Genomic DNA, 19,925 nt, shown 5'->3' on the forward strand with positions numbered 1-19,925 from the left:
TAGGGGCGCCTGGGTGGCTCAGTGGGTTGAGCCGCTGCCTTCGGCTCGGGTCATGATCTCGGGGTCCTGGGATCGAGTCCCGCATTGGGCTCTCTGCTCGGCGGGGAGCCTGCTTCCCTCTCTCTCTCTCTGCCTGCCTCTCTGTCTACTTGTGATCTCTCTCTGTCAAATAAATAAATAAAATCTTTAAAAAAAAAAAAAAAGCTCCTTTTATTTTGGAGTAGAAATCAAAGCAAACAACTTGTTCCTATAGAATTGGCTGTGCCTGCTAAGACTTGAACTTAATGTTAACAACAGAACATGAGCAAATAAATGTGGAAATGTGGCTGAAAATAAACCCTTTTTAGACAGTCTAAAATGAGATGTAACTAAAAGATGCACAAAACTGACCAAAATATATCAAGACAGGTTTGAGGCGCCATGGAGCGAGCACACATCTCCCCTCTCTCTTGCCGAATGCAACCATGAGAGCTGGCCAGAAGGCATGCAGCCGCTAGGTGAGGGCTCTGACAAGTGAACAGTCAGCTGGGCTGGCGAACTGGAAATGAGTTTAGCACGTTTTCCCCTCCAGTACTAGCCTCCTCCATCAAACTCACTGCAACCCCAAATGGGCATTAGCAAGATGGTGGGAGCTCTAGGAGAAGTCTACTTCTGGATAAGCAACAGGAAAGAGGTCTCTTAACACCAAAAAAAGAATGCAAAAATCTCACTTCACCATCCTCTCACATCCGGCTATCAAACAGTCCTTCGGGGGTGGCACTGAGGGTTGCAGGAGCCTAACATTCAGAGTGAGGGGAAGCTTCCTCTCTAACTGGAGGAGCGGTAGTTCCCCCAAAGTGGGGCAGATGGCACTTGCTTTACTTTTCTCTCTGCCCTACCACTTCTTGGCACTGTCGTTGGTAAAATAAAACCAGCTTTCTGGCTGGAGGAATGGAACAGGGACATCCAAAAGAACCAAAAAGTACCAGGGAGATCACAGAAAAGAAGGCTCAAGAAAGCAAACTTATAACTGGTATGAATTTATGGGCTCATCCTTAAGGTGTGCAGGTGTGGGTATGACTCTAAACAGGATACAGACTCCCCATAAAATGCGAAGAACGAAAGTAGCATATAATCCAGATCAGAGTCACAGAGTGAAGGGCACCCAGGTGGCTCAGTCGGTTAAGTGTCTGCCTTCAGCTCAGGTCATGATCCCAGGGTCCTGGAATCGAGCCCCACATTGAGCTCCCTCCCCAGTGGGAAGTCTGCTTCTCTAACCCTCTCCCCACTTGTACCCTCTAATACACAAATAAAATATTAAAAAGAAAAGTCACAAAATGAGTCTAATAAAGCAGAGAAGCAGAACTAGCAGGTAAACACATATATGCAGAAAAAGCAACTGCCATGAGGATATTTCAACAGGGGTAGGAGGACGCTCTGCAACAGGGTTTACAGCATCTGCTCTCTGATTTTCTAAGTATTGATGACGACCTCCCATGATCATAGACACCTTTGTCTTCAATCTTTTCCACTTGCTAACGTCAGACTGCAGAGGGTCATCACTCGGGTTAACACTTCTACCCACTCAAACGTTCAACAAGCAAGGCTAAATTGTGTATAATTTTAAAGTTCGTCAACACTGGAACGGTATTTGATCTTACTGGTAATTAACCAAAGGCAAATGAAGGCATTTTGTTTAGCTTATAAAAATTAGCACAGAATTTAAAAAAATTCAGTGCTGTCAAAGGTTAAGGTAAGACAGTCTCATTGACTACTAATGTTAAGTACAAATTGATACTATCATTTTGAAAAAAGGAATTTTGCACACCATGATAATTTAAAAAAATGTAGATGGGGCACTTGGGTGGCTCAGTCAGTTAAGCATCTTTGGTTTGGGTCATGATCCCAGGGTCCTGGGATCAAGCCCCATGGCGGGCTCCCTGCTTAGCAGGGAGTCTGCTTTTCCCTCTCCCTCTGCCCCTCCCCACCACAGCTGCTCTCTCTTGCTCTCTTGCACTCTCTATCAAATAAATAAAATAAAAATTTAAAAATGTAGATAATTTGCCCCATAAATTCTGTGTTGAGGATTTTACCCTAAGGAAATAATTTGAAAAATTAAAAAGGCTCCATAAAGGCATTCATTGTTTTTTAGAGTAGTAAAAAAATGCATATGACTTAAATGTCCAACATCAGGGAAAATAGGGTAAGTAAATTAAAATACACTCATATTGAGTCAAGTGTTACATAGCCTTTAGACACATTTTGTGAGGATTTAAATATGGAAAAATGCTTGTGCCAAAGTAAAAGTTAAGAAAGGACACATACTTATTAAACATTTTATTTTAATTACGTTAAACATATATAGACATAAGTACTAGAGGGGAAAAGAGTAGACTTCAATATCTGGACAGTTATCATTTATTTCTTTTATTTGAGAAAGATCCTAAAGTCTCATGGCTTGTAATAATTTGTGATTTCTCGGAGGCATGCACCTGAAATACGTGGCAGGTGGCTAAAATTTAAGAGTGAATCCCTCAGCTAGAGGCTGAGCAAAGCAAGCAGAGGCTGGGAGGGTTGGCCCTGTGTCTTTGCTACACAATCTCTCCTACCCTTATTGCCCAAGGAAAGAGCTAGTGCTACTGAAGGAGAGCCAGTGAGGGAATGCATGGCTCCCAGTGTAGAAATGGGAATGTAACCAGTCACCAATGAGTTTAACATCAGTGTCTGAAGGAAGCTCTAGTGGTCTGCACTCAGGAAAATCTGAAATTTTTAAGTTATATTACTTTATGGGGACAATTATATCCTACAGTACTATTTGCGAATGAGGGAATTCACAAAGGTCTTAGGACTTAATCTGGAATGTCCTAAGTGTACTACAAATCAAAATGTTAAAAACATTTAGAATATGTTAAGAAAATTTTTCCCCATAATGTCTTTTTGTGTTTTTAAATGTTCTACGATAAGGGGGAAAAGCAAACAAATCAGTTCTAGAATATAAAGTTCCTTTCTCTACTGGACCAAGTACGGTGACAGGAGAAAACCCAATCACAAAAAGAACATGCTGGAAAGCAAAGTTCCACGTCTCACGCTCACCTTATAGCACCTGTATTTATAGAGAACCACCAGGAGAATAGTCATGACAACAATGACGCTGATCATGATAGCAGCATTCAGAATCGAGTGCAGGGCTCTCTGCCCCACGGTCTCTGTATCTTCTGTGAATGGCGTATAGATTCTGTAATAAAACAAAATACAAAAGTGCGAAGTAAGTGTTAATGGGTATCTCAAACCACTTCCCTCTCCAACACCAGTTTTAGTTCCTTGATTCAACTGATATGACTTTTCTCCATCTCAGCAATCCGGCCAAGAATTTTAGCTAAGAAAATTAGCTATACTCTAAAACAAGTGCTTCAAAATAAAAGGAGAGATCTAAAATGTGGAGAGGTGGACTTTTGTGAGCCAGACACTGGCTCCATCTAGTGGATGCTTTACACTGAAATCATTACTTATCAAATGTTCTCTCTCCACAGCTTATTAGTGATTTGTTTAGAGAACTGGATTCTACCACATAAACTACCTAAACTACTTGTCAAAGGAAGGTGGCTTATACAATAATGGCTTACAATTATTTTTTTCACCCACAGGGTAACTACAACTGGAGTTGTTTTAACATAATGTCACATACCCATCTTCCCCTTGGTTTCTCATTCACATAAACACACTTTTATTTCAGGTTCCAGCGTTCCCAGCTAAGAGACTTTATTTCTGACTCCCTTACAGTTAGGTGTGACCATGACACAAAGTATGGCCTATGAGTTATAAGCGGATGTGTTGTGTAGAACTTCTAAGAAAGGCATTAATTCTGCTGGGAGGTAAGTCTTAGGTCCTTTTCTCCCTCACCACTTCCTGCTTCCTGTTTTCTGAATTGAACAGGAAGTTCGATACCAATAAGGAACTGGGGCTCCAGTACCAATAAGGAACCTTGAATAGCCTAAAGGATAGAAGCCAAAGGAAAAGGAAAGAAGGAGCCTGAGTCCTTGAGGAATGTGAAGACATACTACCAATCTGGACTGACCACCCTGTACCACTCTCTGGGAGAGAGATAAAATACGTATACCATTTAAACCAGTTGTTTTGATTTCCTATAACAGAGTCAGGAAACTTTCTGTTAAGGACTAAAGAGGACATATTTTAAATTTTGTGGTCTATATGGCCTCTGTTGCAACCACTGAACCCTTGCCACTGTACTATGAAGGCAGCTATAGACAATATATAAATGAACAATATATATGAATGAACATGAGTATGTCCCAGTAAAACTTTATTTACAAAAATAGGTGGTAGCAGGCAGATCTGTCCTGTGGGCACTATGGCTTACTAACCCTGTTCTATAATATACAGCCAAAACTAACTCTAAGCTATACAGATAGTACTCCCCAGTCTCTTTTGACTGTGGTCTCCAACCCTTGCCCTTTACTCCTGTCTTAGCCTTTCTCCCAAAGGGCTAAAACCTTGGCTTTTAGAACGCCACACAGTTTGCTAATTCAAATTCCAAAATTCATTTAAAGCTTTGTTTGAGCCCTATAGGGGCCCTACACAGTTCTAGAGACAAAATTAGGTGAATCTGAATCAAAGTATTTTTCTTGAAGGCAAAGGGCTCGTACCAAAAGCAACAGAACCTATACAACAATCCCCCCAGGAGTCTAGAGAACGGGAGCATGCACTAATTCTTCATCCTTTCATTTAGCAACTTTTTTGTTGTTGTTGAGCACTTGTTACATAACTAGTCATAGAAACAATTTGCCCTCATAGGCCTTACCTTACAGAAGGAAACCAGGCTTAAATAATGTAAATAAATATTTGCATATCATGACAAGTGAAAAAGAACAGGCTGCTATAAGAAAGAGTATCCGGAAGGACCTAATTCTGTTACAAGGATCAGGGAAATAACCTTTGAGGACTTAACATTTAAGCAAAGATGAAAACGATGAAAAGAATTCATCCATCAAATCTAGAAAAGGGAAGAATGTTCTAGCAGAAGAACAATGGGACCATTGGCCCTGAGGTGGAAAAGATTAATATTCAACTCTTTACCTGTTCAATTTCAAATAAATTTAGCCTCGCCCAGTGACACCACACATGAAATAGAACTCTGTAGCTCTCATTTTTTCTGCTTAAAGCAACAAATAATAACCCCTCATTCTGTCAACTGCTCTGGCTGTCAGAGAAGACAAACTCTCCAGCCTTCGTGCTCCCTCAGAGCAGAGACCTCCAAGGTGATGACGACACACTAAAAAGGAAAGCCAGACCAGTCTTGGGAATAATTAAACACTCATACATACAGCTGTCCATCCTTCCGGGTATAGAAGCTGACTGATTTGATGGTAGCCACGACTACCACCATACAGAGTGTCACGGGGACAAAAAGCATGATCACATGTTTGGCGCCATATTTCAACGTCAGCTCTTCATCTTCTTCTTCTTCTTGTTCCACCACCTGCCGTGAGTTACCCTGGGGTCGTCCATTAGATAATGGCCCAGGGTTGCCACGTCTCCGCCTTTCACTGCTGTGCTCATGCTGTTCTCTACTGTCATTCTAAAAGCACAAGAGAAACTTTTTTCAAGAAGTCAGACTCTCAGTAGTCAAGGTATTCTATAAAAACAGAAAATGGAATAATTAGACCTGAGATTAAGGAGAGGCTCATCATTACTTGAGTTCTAAAAACTCAAAGCAAGAAAGAATCAATTCACAAAAGGCGTGCAATTTAAAAGTCTAGTGAGGAGCCTCTGGGTGGTTCAGTAGGTTAAGCGTCTGTCTTCAGCTCAGGTCATGATCCCAGGGTCCTCAGCTGAATCCCACATGGGGCTCCCTGTTCAGCAGGAAGTCTGCTTCTCCCTCCGCCTGCAGCTCCACTTCTTGTGCACTCTCTGACAAATAAATAAATGTATGTATGTAGATATGTCTGTCTGTCTAGATGATTTTCTGCTCTTTGGTGCAGGAACCCGGTCCTCCCTCTCACCCAGCTCTTTCTGGGTTTTACTTCTTTCTCCTCTTCCATTCTCAACCTAATAACAATTGTAATCCTCTGAGGTTTGGCTTAAAAACTGATACCTGCATGAAACCTTATTTATTACAGCTGCAAGTATAGAAATCTCACCTTTTTCAAAGTCAAGAACTGCTTTCTACCTGCGGTTTCATACCAGTTATACAAGGAACTATCTCACCTTCATAATTTTTTTTAACTAGGCTCTATATCTAGCGTGGGGCTGGAACTCATGACCCTGAGATTAAGTGTTGCTGCTCCACCAAATGAGTCAGCCAGGCGGCCCAACCTTCATTACTAATAAGACTTAAAATCCTTGCAGTGATATACAAGGGATCTATTATTTCTTACAATTGCATGTAAATCTACAATTATTTCAAAAAATTATTTAAAAGATTTTAAAAAACCTTTACAGAGAGAAATTAGGCCTTAAACAATTCTGATGCCCCTCCAGCCAGAGGCATCCTCAACTTGCCCTGTATAGAATGAAGGAACAACAAATATTTGACAAATGACCTAATGAAACTAGAACCTTTCTTAGATTCTACTTGCCTCAGTTTCTTAATCCAAACACCACTTTTATCCTTATCCTGGGTTTACCCATTCTTATCTTTCAAGTTCAACTTCCTTTTTGGTATCACTGTTATATCTAAAACTCAACTTTTTGTAAAGGAGAGAGTGAATCTCAAGAGCATTAATAAGAATAATAAAAATAACAGATAACAGGAGGAAATGGACAGCACTCCTCCTAGGTAAGTACAGAATAGGAGAGGAAAGCAGACTGATAGCCACTGTTGCTGGTAAAATGTAATCAGCTTGGTTAAGATAAGAACAGGTTCTCTTAGGAAGATCGTGTGAGAACATGCCATTCTTTTACCTCATTTTTGACTACAGAGTATAACTATTACTGTTAGTCATTAAAAATACATTACACTCTTAATAATAGCTTAAAATTATTAGGATGTACTGGACTGTGATACGTGCTTTACATTAAATTCTCACAGCCACCCCGTCGTCACCACTTTGTAGGTGGGGAAACCGCCACAGCTAGGAAGCATTACAGGGAGGGTTTGAACCCGGGCATGACCCACCAGAAATCAAGCTCTGAACCACCTCTCAATGAGCTGTTCACAAGACAACACAGACACTTGGCAGACTCAGTGTCTGCACTGAGAACTGGCTGAGTTCTTTTTCACTTTACTTTGAAAATATTCATCCTGTAAGTAATTATCAAAATTCTATATTCCAGGTACTGTGCCATGGCAATACTGAAATTAAAAAGATCCTTAAGATCTTATGTTTGCTTTAATCCAGGATAAACAGTGTGTCAGAGACACGAATAAAGTGCTGCAGCACTGATCATTCTATGTGGTCCAAAAAGGCAGCATAAAGATATGATCCTTTAAAAAAAAAAAAGATTTTATTTAATTATTTGATACAGAGAAAGAGAGAGAGATACCAAGAGATGGAATATAAGCAGGGGGAGTAGGAGAGGGAGAAGCAAGCTTCCCGCTAAGCAGGGAGCCCAATACAGGGCTCCATCCCAGGACCCTGGGATCATGACCTGAGCCAAAGCCAGACTCTTAATGACTGAGCCATCCAGGCACCCCAAAGATACGATTCCTGAGAAAAGTGAGTGGAAGGTGAATGGTCTCCAAGCAGAGACGTGACAGTGGTGTAAAGGTGTGAAACTGAAAAATAAGGCCTATACAGAAAACCAGTGAGAGGGGCGCCTGGGTGGCTCAGTCATTAAGTGTCTGCCTTTGGCTCAGGTCACGATCCCAGGGTCCTGGGATGGAGCCCCGCATGGGGTGGGGGGGTCCCTGCTCAGCAGGAAGCCTGCTTCTCCCTCTCCCACTCCCCCTGCTTGTGTTCCCTCTCTCGCTGTCTCTCTGTCAAATCAATAATATCTTGGAAAAACAAAAACAAAAACAAAACAGTGAGGACTCCTAAGGTGGCTGGGGAACACAGTTTGTCAGGACTGGTGGCAGGAAAAGGTTAGGAACAGGTTGTAAAAAATCTCATTTGCCATGCCGAAGGGCTGTAGACTTTGTCCTATAGGCAATAAAAGTCATAAAAATTAATAAGGTTGAGGTGGTGACACATTAAATTATGTTTCATTTTAAAGAAACCTGACTGCGTGGTGATGAAAACAGGCAGATGTATGCAAAAGGTATTGCAGAAGCAGAACTGACAGGGCATTGTGCCGAATTACATGTGAATGGTCAGGAAGGAGTCAGGGATGATTCTGGAGGTTTCTGGCATAAGGGACTGGGAAGGTGCCATGATGGCATTGATACAGCAGGGGACACAAGAAGATGAGCAGGCAGGAGGAGAGGAGAAGTATTTTAATTAGGGAGAAAGGTGAATGTGAGGTACCGGCAACCAGGGAGCAAAGTCCAAGGGTACAGTCTGGCATTCATTAGTTTCTATAGTTATGGAAATGGATGAAATCTCAGGGAGAGTATAGACTGAAAGAGGAACAGTATGGACTTGGTTATTACGTAATCCAACAACTGTGGAAAGAAAAGCAGGGTGGGATGACGACCAAGCAGAGAAGTGAATAACCCCTAAGCTTTAGCAGCAGGTTGATAGGAGAAAAACCAGCCAGAGAGATTAAGAGAAAAATAGGGGAGAGGGAAGAAATCCCAGGAAGAATACATGACAGCAGCCAAAGGAGTACAGTCTGCAGTTTCATCAACAGTCAGGCCGTAGGAGAGCTGAAAAGCCACTGAATTTAGCAGGGGAAAGTTGGCCAGTGTTTTTACGAAAGTAAAATAGTTAAGAGGGTAACGAGATCATATATCATAGTGAACTGGGGAATGAATGGAAGTTGAAGAGTTAAAGGCAATCATTCTTTGAAGGAAAAAAATACAAGATGTGACAACAGAAGGGATTCACATTTGAAAACTTTTCAGGGGTGTTTGACCTGAGCATACTTACCGGGTCAAAGCACAGAGTTAGGACTAGCAGAAGAGACTAAGGAAACCAGAATGGGAGACAGTAACTCATGGAACAGGGTAGGGGATAAGTGGAGGGGAACAGAAGGAGAGAGAAAAGTTGGCTTTACAAAGGAACTGGAGCCCCTCTATCTCAGTCTGGAGGTCAGGAAGCAGCAACTCTCTGACCTCACACAGAAAATAATTATGAAGATTTAAACCCTATGAGGAATGGAAAGGAAACTATTCCGAAGCACCAAAGGCAGAAATACATACACCACTCAATAAGAAAGGTAATTTTTGCTGAACACAAGTCTTTGGAGAGACCAAAGTCCAGTAGGAAGGCAATGTAGGCTCTGGAGGCCAGGGACACAGACAGCTGAAGAAAGTTGCGGAAATCCATACTTCCATTTTTTTTGAAGGAGGTAACTAAGTCATATGCTAAGAATGTTTTGTTTGCAACTAATGTTCAGCAATACAATTATGACCAACTGAACGGGTTGATTACTATGCAATATAAACCAAAATACACATAACAATAGGTCTTTTTATATGGTATTTGATAACTTACAAAGCATGCTCACATTATTTCAATTATTCTTTGTATATATAGAGAGGTTTTGGTAGATTAATGTTAAAATAATTTGTCTAAAATCTCAAGGCCAGAAAACAGTAGACAACAGGAATCAAATTCAAGTTTCTTGCTTCAAAATCTTTGTTCTTTCTATGGCACCACAGCTGTCCTATTAGGCTCCATGAACAGTTTAATTGGGTAAGTCTAGCATGAAAGAAGCAATCATAATATGTTCATTCACAGTACTCAACTGGATGTTCTGGTTTCTAATGAACATGAACCAACCCCACCCTGCCCCACCCTTGAAGCTGATATGGGATGGAGAGCACTGTTTAACGCACCCTTTCTCTTTATAGTACTTTTGATACTATTTTAAAAATTGACTGTATGTTTCAAAAAAAAAAAAAAAACCAAAAATAAAATTGACTATATGTTTCAATTTCTTTAAAATACAGTTTATTTAAACAGGTAAAATTTTCACATGATTCTAAAGTCAAAGAATGTAACAAGGAATAACATAAAAAACAATCTCCCACATAACTCTCTAATTATATAATGCTCCAGGTTACCATTGTCATTATTCTCTGCAGTTTCTTGATGTATATACAAGCAAATACAAATATATATTCTCATTCCCCCTTTTACACAAATTATTTTAGTACAATAAATGCACTCTCCTGCACTTTGCTTTCTTTGCTTAACTATGTATCTTAGAGATCTTTTTACATATCAGTACATAAGTACATCCTTATTCTTTGAAAAACTTTTTAAACATCACTTTTTTAAAAAAGATTTTATTTATTTATTCGATAGAGCGAGCACGAGCAGGGGAGCAACAGGCAGAGGGAGAGGGAGAAGTAGGCTCCCCGCTGAGCAAGGAGCCCTCAGGGCTCTATCCCAGGACCCTGGGATCATGACCTGAGCCAAAGGCACATGCTCCACGACTGAGCTACCCGGGCGGCCCCCAGAAAACCTTTTTAAACCAGCTACATAACCAGTGTATGAACGTATCATAACGTATTAGGCCAATCCCCTAAAGACAGACATTTAACTTGCTTCATCTTTTTTTCTTTTTTAAAATTCAATTCAATTTAGTTAACATATACTGCATTATTTTAGTTTCAGGGACAGAATTTAGTGATTCATCAGTTGCATATCACTCCCAGTGCTCTTTACATCAAGTGCCTTTCTTAATGCCCATCACCCAATAATCCCATCTCCCTACCCACCTCCCCTCCAGCAACGATGTTTGTTTCTCTGAGTTAAGCATCTCTTATGGTTTGCCTCCTTCTCCATTTTCATCTTATTTTCCCTTCACTTTCCCTATGGTCAACTGTTTTGTTTCTTAAATTCCACATGAGTGAAATCATACTGTATTTATCTTTCTGTGACTTATTTCATTTAGCCTAATACCCTCTAGTTCCAACCACATGGTTGCAAATGGCAAAATTTCATTCTTTTTGATGGCTGAGTAATAATTCCATTACACACACACACACACACCATCTTCTTTATTCATTCATCTGATCTCTCAATGGACATCTGGGTCTTTCCATATTTTGGCTATTGTGGACACTGCTGCTATAACCATGCTTCCAACTTTTTGCCATTTACAAACACTGCTGCAGTGAATTCCCCTTACAAGTTATTTCACATGTGCAAAACATTATCTGTAGGGTAAGTTTCCTGAAGTGAAACTACTGGGTCAAAGTATATATGCATTTAAAATTCTGATATGTATTGCCAAATCACCCTTCCTATGGGTTGTATCAATTTAAAGACCCAAGCAGTACAGGACAGTTCCTATTTCAACAAGCCCTTATCAACAAAGCAAGCTATGAATGTTTGGATTTTTACCAATCTAATAGGTTAAATATGCGAACATGGTGTAACTTCTTTTATTATTAGAAAAGATGAGCATTTTTTTCTATGAACTAAATATTCATATCCTTTGCCATTAGCTCATGGTACTCAGGACCGTATTTGGCTTATTGTACTGTTTTAGTTTCTAGGTTTAATCATTACGCTTACTAATTTTTTAAAAAGTGAATGCCAGAGATATAGTGGTCAAAAAGATAGATAAGGTCTCTGCTCTCATGAACTGATAAGATGTTAAAAAAAAAAAAAAAAAAAAGGATGACACTAGAACTACTAAGAGATTTCCAAAATGAAAAATCCTGGCGGCTAAATATTAAGATGATTACTTAGCATTATTTTTAAGACTAATTTAAAAAACATTTTTTATTATGGCAAAAGTTCAAATACCGTCAGAAGTGTAAAATGAAGTCCCATGTACAGTTTACTCAGCTCCAATTACTACCAACTCACAGCTAATCTTACTCCATCTATTTTCCCATACACCTTACCCGTCTAGCATTGAGATAAATTCAGACATATCATTTCCTTTGTAAATATTTTAGCATATACCTCTAAAAGATTAAAAATATAAAGACATTCTGTGTGTGTAGCTTGGTAGGTCATTGCTAAAAAGACAGACTTTACTTTTTATAAGCAGTTTTGGGTTCACAGCAAAACTGAGCAGAAAGTACAGATTTCACATGCCCTTGCCTCCCAGCCCTCACCAACTACGCCCCCCTCCCCCCGCCATCAACATCCTATACCAGAGTGGTACATTTCTAATCAATGAATCTATATTAACATGCCATTATCACCCGAAGTCCATAGTTTACATTAAGGTTCATTCTTGATGTTACACACTCCATGAGTTTTAAAAAATGTATAACATGTATCCATCATAGTACCATATACAATAGTTCTACTATCTTAAAAATCCTCTGTGTTCTGCCTATTTATATATCTCTCTCTCCACTACAACTCTGGGCAACCACTGATCTTATTACTGCCTCCACAGTTTTGCCTTTAAAAGTTATTTTTAAGGTTTAGAAAAACAAGTGCTGTAGCCATTATAAATGATTTCATTTCAGTGGCAGAAGGAAGGATTACTCACTATACAAATGTTGTAGTGTCAGGGAGGGTGGAGTCCTAGGGGAAGTGGTAAGTATGTGGGAAGTGAATTCCTATGAAGCCAGATTCTCTGGGACTCCTACACCATTAAGTCAGAGGCTTCGTTTTAATTCTTTCTCCCTTTTTCTAACTTTAAAATGTGATGCAAGTACAAATCCAGCCACCAAAAGCATGCGGACCCTCAAGCAAGGGAGAGTATTTCTCAAGCAGCAAAAATTGTGGAGGTATTTTTAATACAGTGTAGTGCCTGTTGTTTTTTTTTTTAAGCCTTGTTTTCTGCCTGCCCCTGCTTTTTTTAAGTTTTATTTTTGTAGTTAAAATACTATAAACAGGGGTGCCTGGGCGGCTCAGTCGGTTAAGCGTCTGCCTTCAACTCAGGTCACGATCCCACGGTCCTCAGATCAAGCCCCAAGTAGGGCTTCCTGCTCAGCGAGGAATCTGCTTCTCCCTCCGCATCTGATCCTGCCCCTGCTCATGCTCTTCCTCAGATAAATAAAATCTTGAAAAAAAAAAAAAAAAAAGACTATACATAAACAAAAATGTTTATAAAGAGAAGTTTATAAACTTTTACAAGTTTTAAAAAGTGTTACAAGCTTTTGTTTCTAACAGAAAATTGTCCTCCCTAATCTTTGCCCCACAATATGAACATGGTGAACAACCTTAAGTACCTTTAGATTTTTTAATTTTAATTTTTTAAAGTAAGACCTACACCCATCATGGGGCTTGAACTCACAACAGGAGGTCAACAGGAGTCAGACGCTCTACTGACTGAGCCAGCCAGGCACCCCATACTTCTAGATTTCTTTTTTTAAAGCCATATTCTATATTTGCTTTTGTCACCTAATAATGTATCAGATACCTTTCTATGCCAGGAGATTACACCTGTCTCCACAAACAGCAGAGTAACGACACTTATGCTAATAACTGCTAAGATTTAATGACCACATATGTGTGGGACACTATGCTAAGCACTTCAGGTGAGTCATAAACTCTTGAGTTTATTAATATTATAAACTTCATTATTTAACAGAAAAAGAAACTGAAGCTTCAAGGCCAGAAAATTTACCAAAAAATCAGCGCTAAGGAGGTCTAGAGCAGAGATTCTAATTCAGACAGTTCAGTCGTCCTATTATTAACCATTATTTTATAGTACCGACTGGATAAACCATAAGGAATAGAGAATTAAAATTATCTTAAAATTCCCATTGTTACACATAATGTCTCATCAAATATGTTTGTCTACATTTCTTGGCACACTTGTGCTAATATTTTTATAGGATAAATTTCTAGAAGTGGAAATCTTAAGTTAAAATGTATGTGCATTTTTAGGGGCACCTGGGTGGCTCAGTTGGTTAAGCGTCTGCCTTTGGGGATCCCAGGGTTCTGGGATCGAGCCCTGCATTGGGCTCCGTGCTCAGTGCGGAGCCTCTTTATCCCTCTTGCTCTACCTGCTGCTCCCCTTGCTTGTCCTTGTTCTGTGTGTGTCAAATAAATAAATATATACATATATGAAAAAAAAAAGTATGTGAATTTTTAGATTTAATTATCAAATTATTTCCAAAAGACCTCCACATTTGCAGACTTGACACCTTACCTCCAAATAAACACAAATTAAACTCCCATGAGCAGCACATGGGAATGCCTATTTCCCCATACCTTAAGTAGCACTGGGTTTTTCTTTTGCATTTTTCTTTTTAATAAATATTTTTTGGAATGATTTTACTTATTTGACAGATCACAAGTAGGCAGAGCAGTAGACAGAGTGGGGGAGGAGCAGGCTCCCCACCAAGTGGAGAGCCCGATGCAGGGCTCGATCCCAGGACCCTGAGATCATGACCCGAGCCGAAGGCAGAGGCTTAAGCCACTGAGCCACCCAGGTGCCCTGCGTTTTTCTTTTTAAGATTTTATTTAATTAATTTAAGTAATCTCTACATCCAACATGAGGCTTGAACTGAAACCCAGAGATCCAGAGGCAAATGATCTACTGACTGAGCCAGCCGCATTGGGTTTCAATCCTTGCTCACTGATAAGTTAAAAAAAAAAGTTTTCATTTCTGTTTCTTATTATTAGGCAGGTTGATCAACTAGCCTTTTCATGTATTTATTGACATTTATATTTCTTCTTCTTCCTTCTTATATACTGCTCATATCCTTTGGCAATGCTCTTACTGAGTTATGTTCCTTTTGACTTCATAGGAATTCCTTATATGTTAAGATCCACCTGTCATTATGCATTATAAGCCTCTATTTTTTTACTTTATTCATGGCAGTTACTGCCACGCTTAAGTTTATAATTTTATATTGCTGCATATGAATGTAAATGATTTTATGAGGAAAACTTATTCTTACTATACCCCAAACTCTGTTTTTCAACATACATACATATTTATAGTTATAATGAATGTTCACAAATATTGTGTCTTGCTTTTTAATTTTTTTAATTTTATTTTTTTTAATATTTTATTTATTTTACAAGTAGGCAGAGAGGCAGGCAGAGAGAGAGAGAGAGAGAGGAGGAAGCAGGCTACCTGCTTAGCAGAGAGCCCGATGTGGGACTCGATACCAGGACCCTGAGATCATGACCTGAGCTGAAGGCAGAGGCTTTAACCCACTGAGCCACCCAGGCGCCCCTGCTTTTTTAATCTAATATTATTTCACATATGCATTTTCATGTAATAACAATCAACATGCCTAAAAAATTACAATGCATTTTATTATGTTGATGTGCTTACAGTCTGCATATTATTTACTTACTTAAAGTCAGTATTCATTTATAGCAAAAAGTAACAATCCTATAAGACTTTATGGAAACTGTCTGGATTTCTACAGTGAGAAATGTGCGGCTCCTGAGAACGCAGTATAGGAAAAACTAGAAGAGTAGCTTAACTGAAGAACGGTCAAGTTATGTGGAACACTTGAAAATATTTATTAATCATAGGCAACATGTTTCCAACAGCACACAGAATTCCATCCAGCATCTGGCCAAGATTCATGATTCCCTGAAGTCAGAGCTTTAACCATTAGTCTAACGTGAAGGAAGGCTGTCATTTCCCTGAACAGTTGACGTAACTGGTTAAAGATAACATTTAATATTTATGGGGCTGTTGTGTTAGGCTTGAACCTAGAGGGGGTTTTTTTGTTTTGTTTTGTTTTGTTTTGTTTTGAACAAACTCTTAAGATCTGTGGCAAAGATCTCTGACTACTGTCATGCAGAAGGAAGCATGTTCCTCTGGAGGTCATCAAGACTAAGTTTTCTTTCTCCTTACTTCATTTTGACATAACTGGGAAAATTCATTACTATTCATTACTATACAATATAACAACACTGTCAAAGGCTTACTGGACCCAGTTCAGTTTAAATTTAGATCACTCCTTTATTTTCTCAAGGTCCCAAGTACTTAAACACTAAATAGCTTATAGGTCTGTCTGCTGTTTAATTTTATAGAATTTCTCACACTCAAAAAAAAGTGACCCATCATCATTTAGAAAACAAAGTTAGTTCTGCCAGTCTATGATTTGCTAACAACTTAATAAAGTTCTTTCCATTTAATGTTTTGAATTCAAAAAAAGATAATGCAGATAACCTTAGTTTGTAAAGACTAAATATACCTCTTTTACATACTTTTCTTTCTTTCCTTTTTTTTTTTTTTTTTTTTTTAAGTAGGCTCCATGCACAAGCATGAAGCTCAGTGCAGGGCTCAAACTCATGACCCTGAGATCAAGACCTGAGCTGGGATCAAGAGTCAGAGGCTTATTAGCCCACTGAGCCATCCAGACAACCCAAGACTAAACATACTTTAATGTAAATTTAGCCGTTGAAGGTAGCAGACTCGTATAAGTGTTCTTCAGCAACTGCTTTATATAGAGAATCCTTACTGATCTCTCAATGGATTACTACTTTAAGGCTTCTTTTTTAGTAAAAATGACTGATTTTTTTTTCTACTGTAAATCAAAAAGGCTGTTGACAATTTCTTTCTTTAAGGTCTAGAAAATTTGGGTCAGAATAAACTAATATGAATAAAAATACTGAATATCCTTTTTTTTTTTTTTTTTTAAATGAGAGAGAGAGAGAGAGCATGAGTGGAGAAAGGTCAGTGGGAGAAACAAACTCCCTACCGAGCAGGGAGCCCGATGCGGGACTCGGTCCTAGGACTCCAGGATCATGACCCGAGTCACCTAACCAACTGAGCCACCCAGGTGTCCCTGAATATTCTATTTTTAAATCTAATTATTTTTCTCTGATATCACTCTCCCTTTATTTCTTCACCCAATAAGTTAGTTCCTAAACCGTAAACCAAAAGTACCAACAAGATCTGGGAATGGGTCAGAAATGCAAATTCTGTGTTCTCATCTCAGACTTATAGAATCAGTAACTTTGGGTTCGAGGGCCAGAGAATTTTTATTAACAGTTCTTCCGGGGGATTCCAATGTACACAAAGGTTTAAAAAATCATTGCTCTAGTACACATTTAAAAAGGGTTAATAAACAATATAAGCAAATCTTAGACTTACTTAAAAAAAATCCACAGGTTTCTTAGGAAACTAAGGTGTCTGCTAATCCTCATAAAAGATGCAAGTCCACATCAAATCAAAACATGAATTTCTACTCTTCTGAAGTTTGTATTTTCAATTTCCTCTAGTTTTAGTATATTCCTATCATGTCAGCTGACATGGAGGCTGACTTCTGGCAAAGAATAATGACTGGTCAAGGAAAAAGAGCTCTACCAATCAAAATTTTGCACCAAAATCAAAATAAAACCATACAAACTATTTTAATAGGTACAGTAAAAGTAAACCTAAGGATTACGATGGATCACAAACTACAGAAAAAGGCCCAGATAATGTTCTTGTTAGAGCTACTTTAATAACCAACCTACACAATACATTTAGGAAACCAAGAACTTCAACTATTTCACAACTTGTAAGCTTTGTGGCCTTTGTCAGAAATAGTTGTCATTAGTTTACCTTCTAGACTCCAGTCCCTACAGACATAGCCAACTAACAGCAAAACCAAACATGAAGTTCATGCTAGCTTCCAGGTGAGGTGATGAGTAAACTAATGGAAAGAAGTAAAATTTTTGACTGAATGCCATCTCTAAGGAAGCAGGGACAATTTGTTGAGGGAAAAAGAATAGAATGAAGTCTTGGCTTAGTTCTTGTGACATACTGAAATATTGTTTGAGCCGTTCTACATAAAACTGGAGCTCTGCCCCACAGGGTGACAGCAGCACAGATACAACATGGCAGCAACACCTGAGATGTAAGATGGCTAAGGGAAGTGTGTCCAGAGACCACGAAGCCCAGAGAAGCCTCTCACACAAAAGGTGAGCTAGTAAGACTCACCTCAGATTTTTATTCGCAGATACAAAACTTAAAAGTGTTCTTGCTAGTGTGAGAAAAACCTGGGAGACTTGTAGGGAACTGGTTTAGAGATACTGGGTGATCAATAAACTCCAAAGGCAGAAACATGAACAAAGTTCTGCTTTTAGAGACTTTACAGACTAGATGGGGTCAACAAGCATCTGTTATCAGTAGCAATTAAGATGTTTTATATGGGTTGGTTTTGCAGATAATCAAAGCTTAAAGGTTAAATCCAAAAACTTTTATTATTGTTGAGGAAAATATTCTAAAATGCATTATAAACATTTCAGTCTTAAGCTGTAAAATGGCTTAGTGGGAAGCCTGCTTCTCCCTCTCCCACTCCCCCTGCTTGTGTTGCCTCTCTCACTGTGTCTCTCTCTGTTAAATAAATAAAATCTTAAAAGTAAAATAAAATAAAAGTTATCTTTTAAGGGGTGCTTGGATGACATAGTTAGTTATGCATCCGACTCTTGGTTTCAGCTCAGGTCGTTATCTCAGGATTGTGGGATCAAGCCCCACGGCGGGTTCTGCACTCAGCAGGGAGACTGCTTGAGATTCTCACTCTCCCTTGGCCCCTCCTCCCATCAAGCTGTTCCTCTAAAATAAATAAATCTTAAAAAAAAAAAAAAACAACAACAAAAAAAACCTCCTCTGCCCTTCCCCCCAGCTTGCTCTCTCTAAAATAAGTAAATTTTTAAAAAATAAAAATTTAAAGACACAAAGATTTCTTTTAAAATTATGAGATAAATATATTAGAGAACATCCAGAAAAATAAAAGGGAAAAATCACCAACATCACTAATATTCTATTTTTATTTTTCTGATGCAGATGTAAGACAATGAACAAAACAGCTAAACTAGTTGGACAACACTGCAGTGTTCTCTATGCTAGTTTAGTTCAGTCTTCCTTTATAAGAGATGGAAAAGCTTTTATCATATTCAGGACTGATAATCTACACTGCAAATTTTTCTCATACTATTTCTTTTTTTAAATTTTATTTATTTGGGAGAGAGAGAGAGAACACAAGTTGGGGGAGTGGCAGGCAGTGCGAAAGGGAGAAGTAGGCTCCCATTCACTGGGGAGCCTGATGTGGGGCTTGATTCTAGGACTCCGGGCTGGGATCATGACCTAAGCCTAAGGCAGACACTTAACCAACTGAGCCACCAGGTGCCCCTCTTAAACTATTTCTAATTGAAAAAATACAAATAAATTTCACTTTTAAAAGGAAAGACTAATTCACCAACTTAAAACATTTCAACTATGCACCATAAACAAAGTGAAGCTGCAAACCTGGAGAAAATATTTCAGAAGTATAAAGCCAACACGAGATTAGCATCCCTCCTCCCCACCAAAATATACATTTCAAAAAAATCAGTAAGAAAAAGACAACCAAAAAAGAAAAAGAAAAGGAAAAAAAAAAAGGACAAAAGAGAAATGGGCAAAGAACATGAACAGGCAATTCACAGAAAAGGAAATGCAAATGGGCAATAAGCGTAAGGAAAAAGGCTCCACCAACCTTATTAGAAATTAGGGAAATACAATTAAAATAACATGGTGGGGCAGGGAGAGGGGGAGCCTGGGTGGCTCAGTCGTTAAGTGTCTGCCTTTGGCTCAGGTCATGATCCCAGGGTCCTGGAATTGAGTCCCGCTCAGCAGAAATTCTGCTTCTCCCTCTCCCCAACTCCCCCTGCTTGTATTCCCTCTCTCACTGTGTCTCTATCAAATTAAATAAAATCTTTAAAAAATAATAAAGTAAAATAACATGAGGGATCATTTCAAACCCATCCACCTAATACACACTAAGTCAGACAATACCAAGAACTAGCCAGGATGTAGAGAAATGAAAACTGCTGTACGCTCTTGATATACAACCACTTTGGAAAGCATACTGGCAATCTCTAATGTAGTTTAAGATCTATATGCCCAATGGCAGCAATTATCACTGAGAAACTCACACACGTGCAGGTTTAATGAATTAGAATGTCATTGAAACACTGTTGGTTACTGTGAAAAACTGGAAACTACTAAATACCTACAAACAAAAA

At 38.9% G+C, this 19,925-nt stretch overlaps 1 protein-coding gene across 2 annotated transcripts in view; it reads right to left on the reverse strand.

Moving 5' to 3' along the window:
• LOC111148789 (presenilin 1) overlaps positions 1 to 19,925 on the reverse strand; it is a 63,686-nt gene that overhangs the window by 36,864 nt on the left and 6,897 nt on the right. For both annotated transcript variants that reach the window (XM_022505602.1, XM_022505601.1), the window contains exons 4-5: positions 5,322 to 5,575; positions 3,073 to 3,214 (exon numbers count right to left, since the gene is read on the reverse strand). In XM_022505602.1, coding sequence (XP_022361310.1) covers positions 3,073 to 3,214; positions 5,322 to 5,575 — 396 coding nt within the window. The remainder of the gene's footprint in view (positions 1 to 3,072; positions 3,215 to 5,321; positions 5,576 to 19,925) is intronic.

The sequence above is a fragment of the Enhydra lutris genome, unplaced genomic scaffold, assembly GCF_002288905.1.
Source record: "Enhydra lutris kenyoni isolate GAN:26980312 unplaced genomic scaffold, ASM228890v2 scaffoldscaffold20, whole genome shotgun sequence".
NCBI classification, from domain to species: domain Eukaryota; kingdom Metazoa; phylum Chordata; class Mammalia; order Carnivora; family Mustelidae; genus Enhydra; species Enhydra lutris.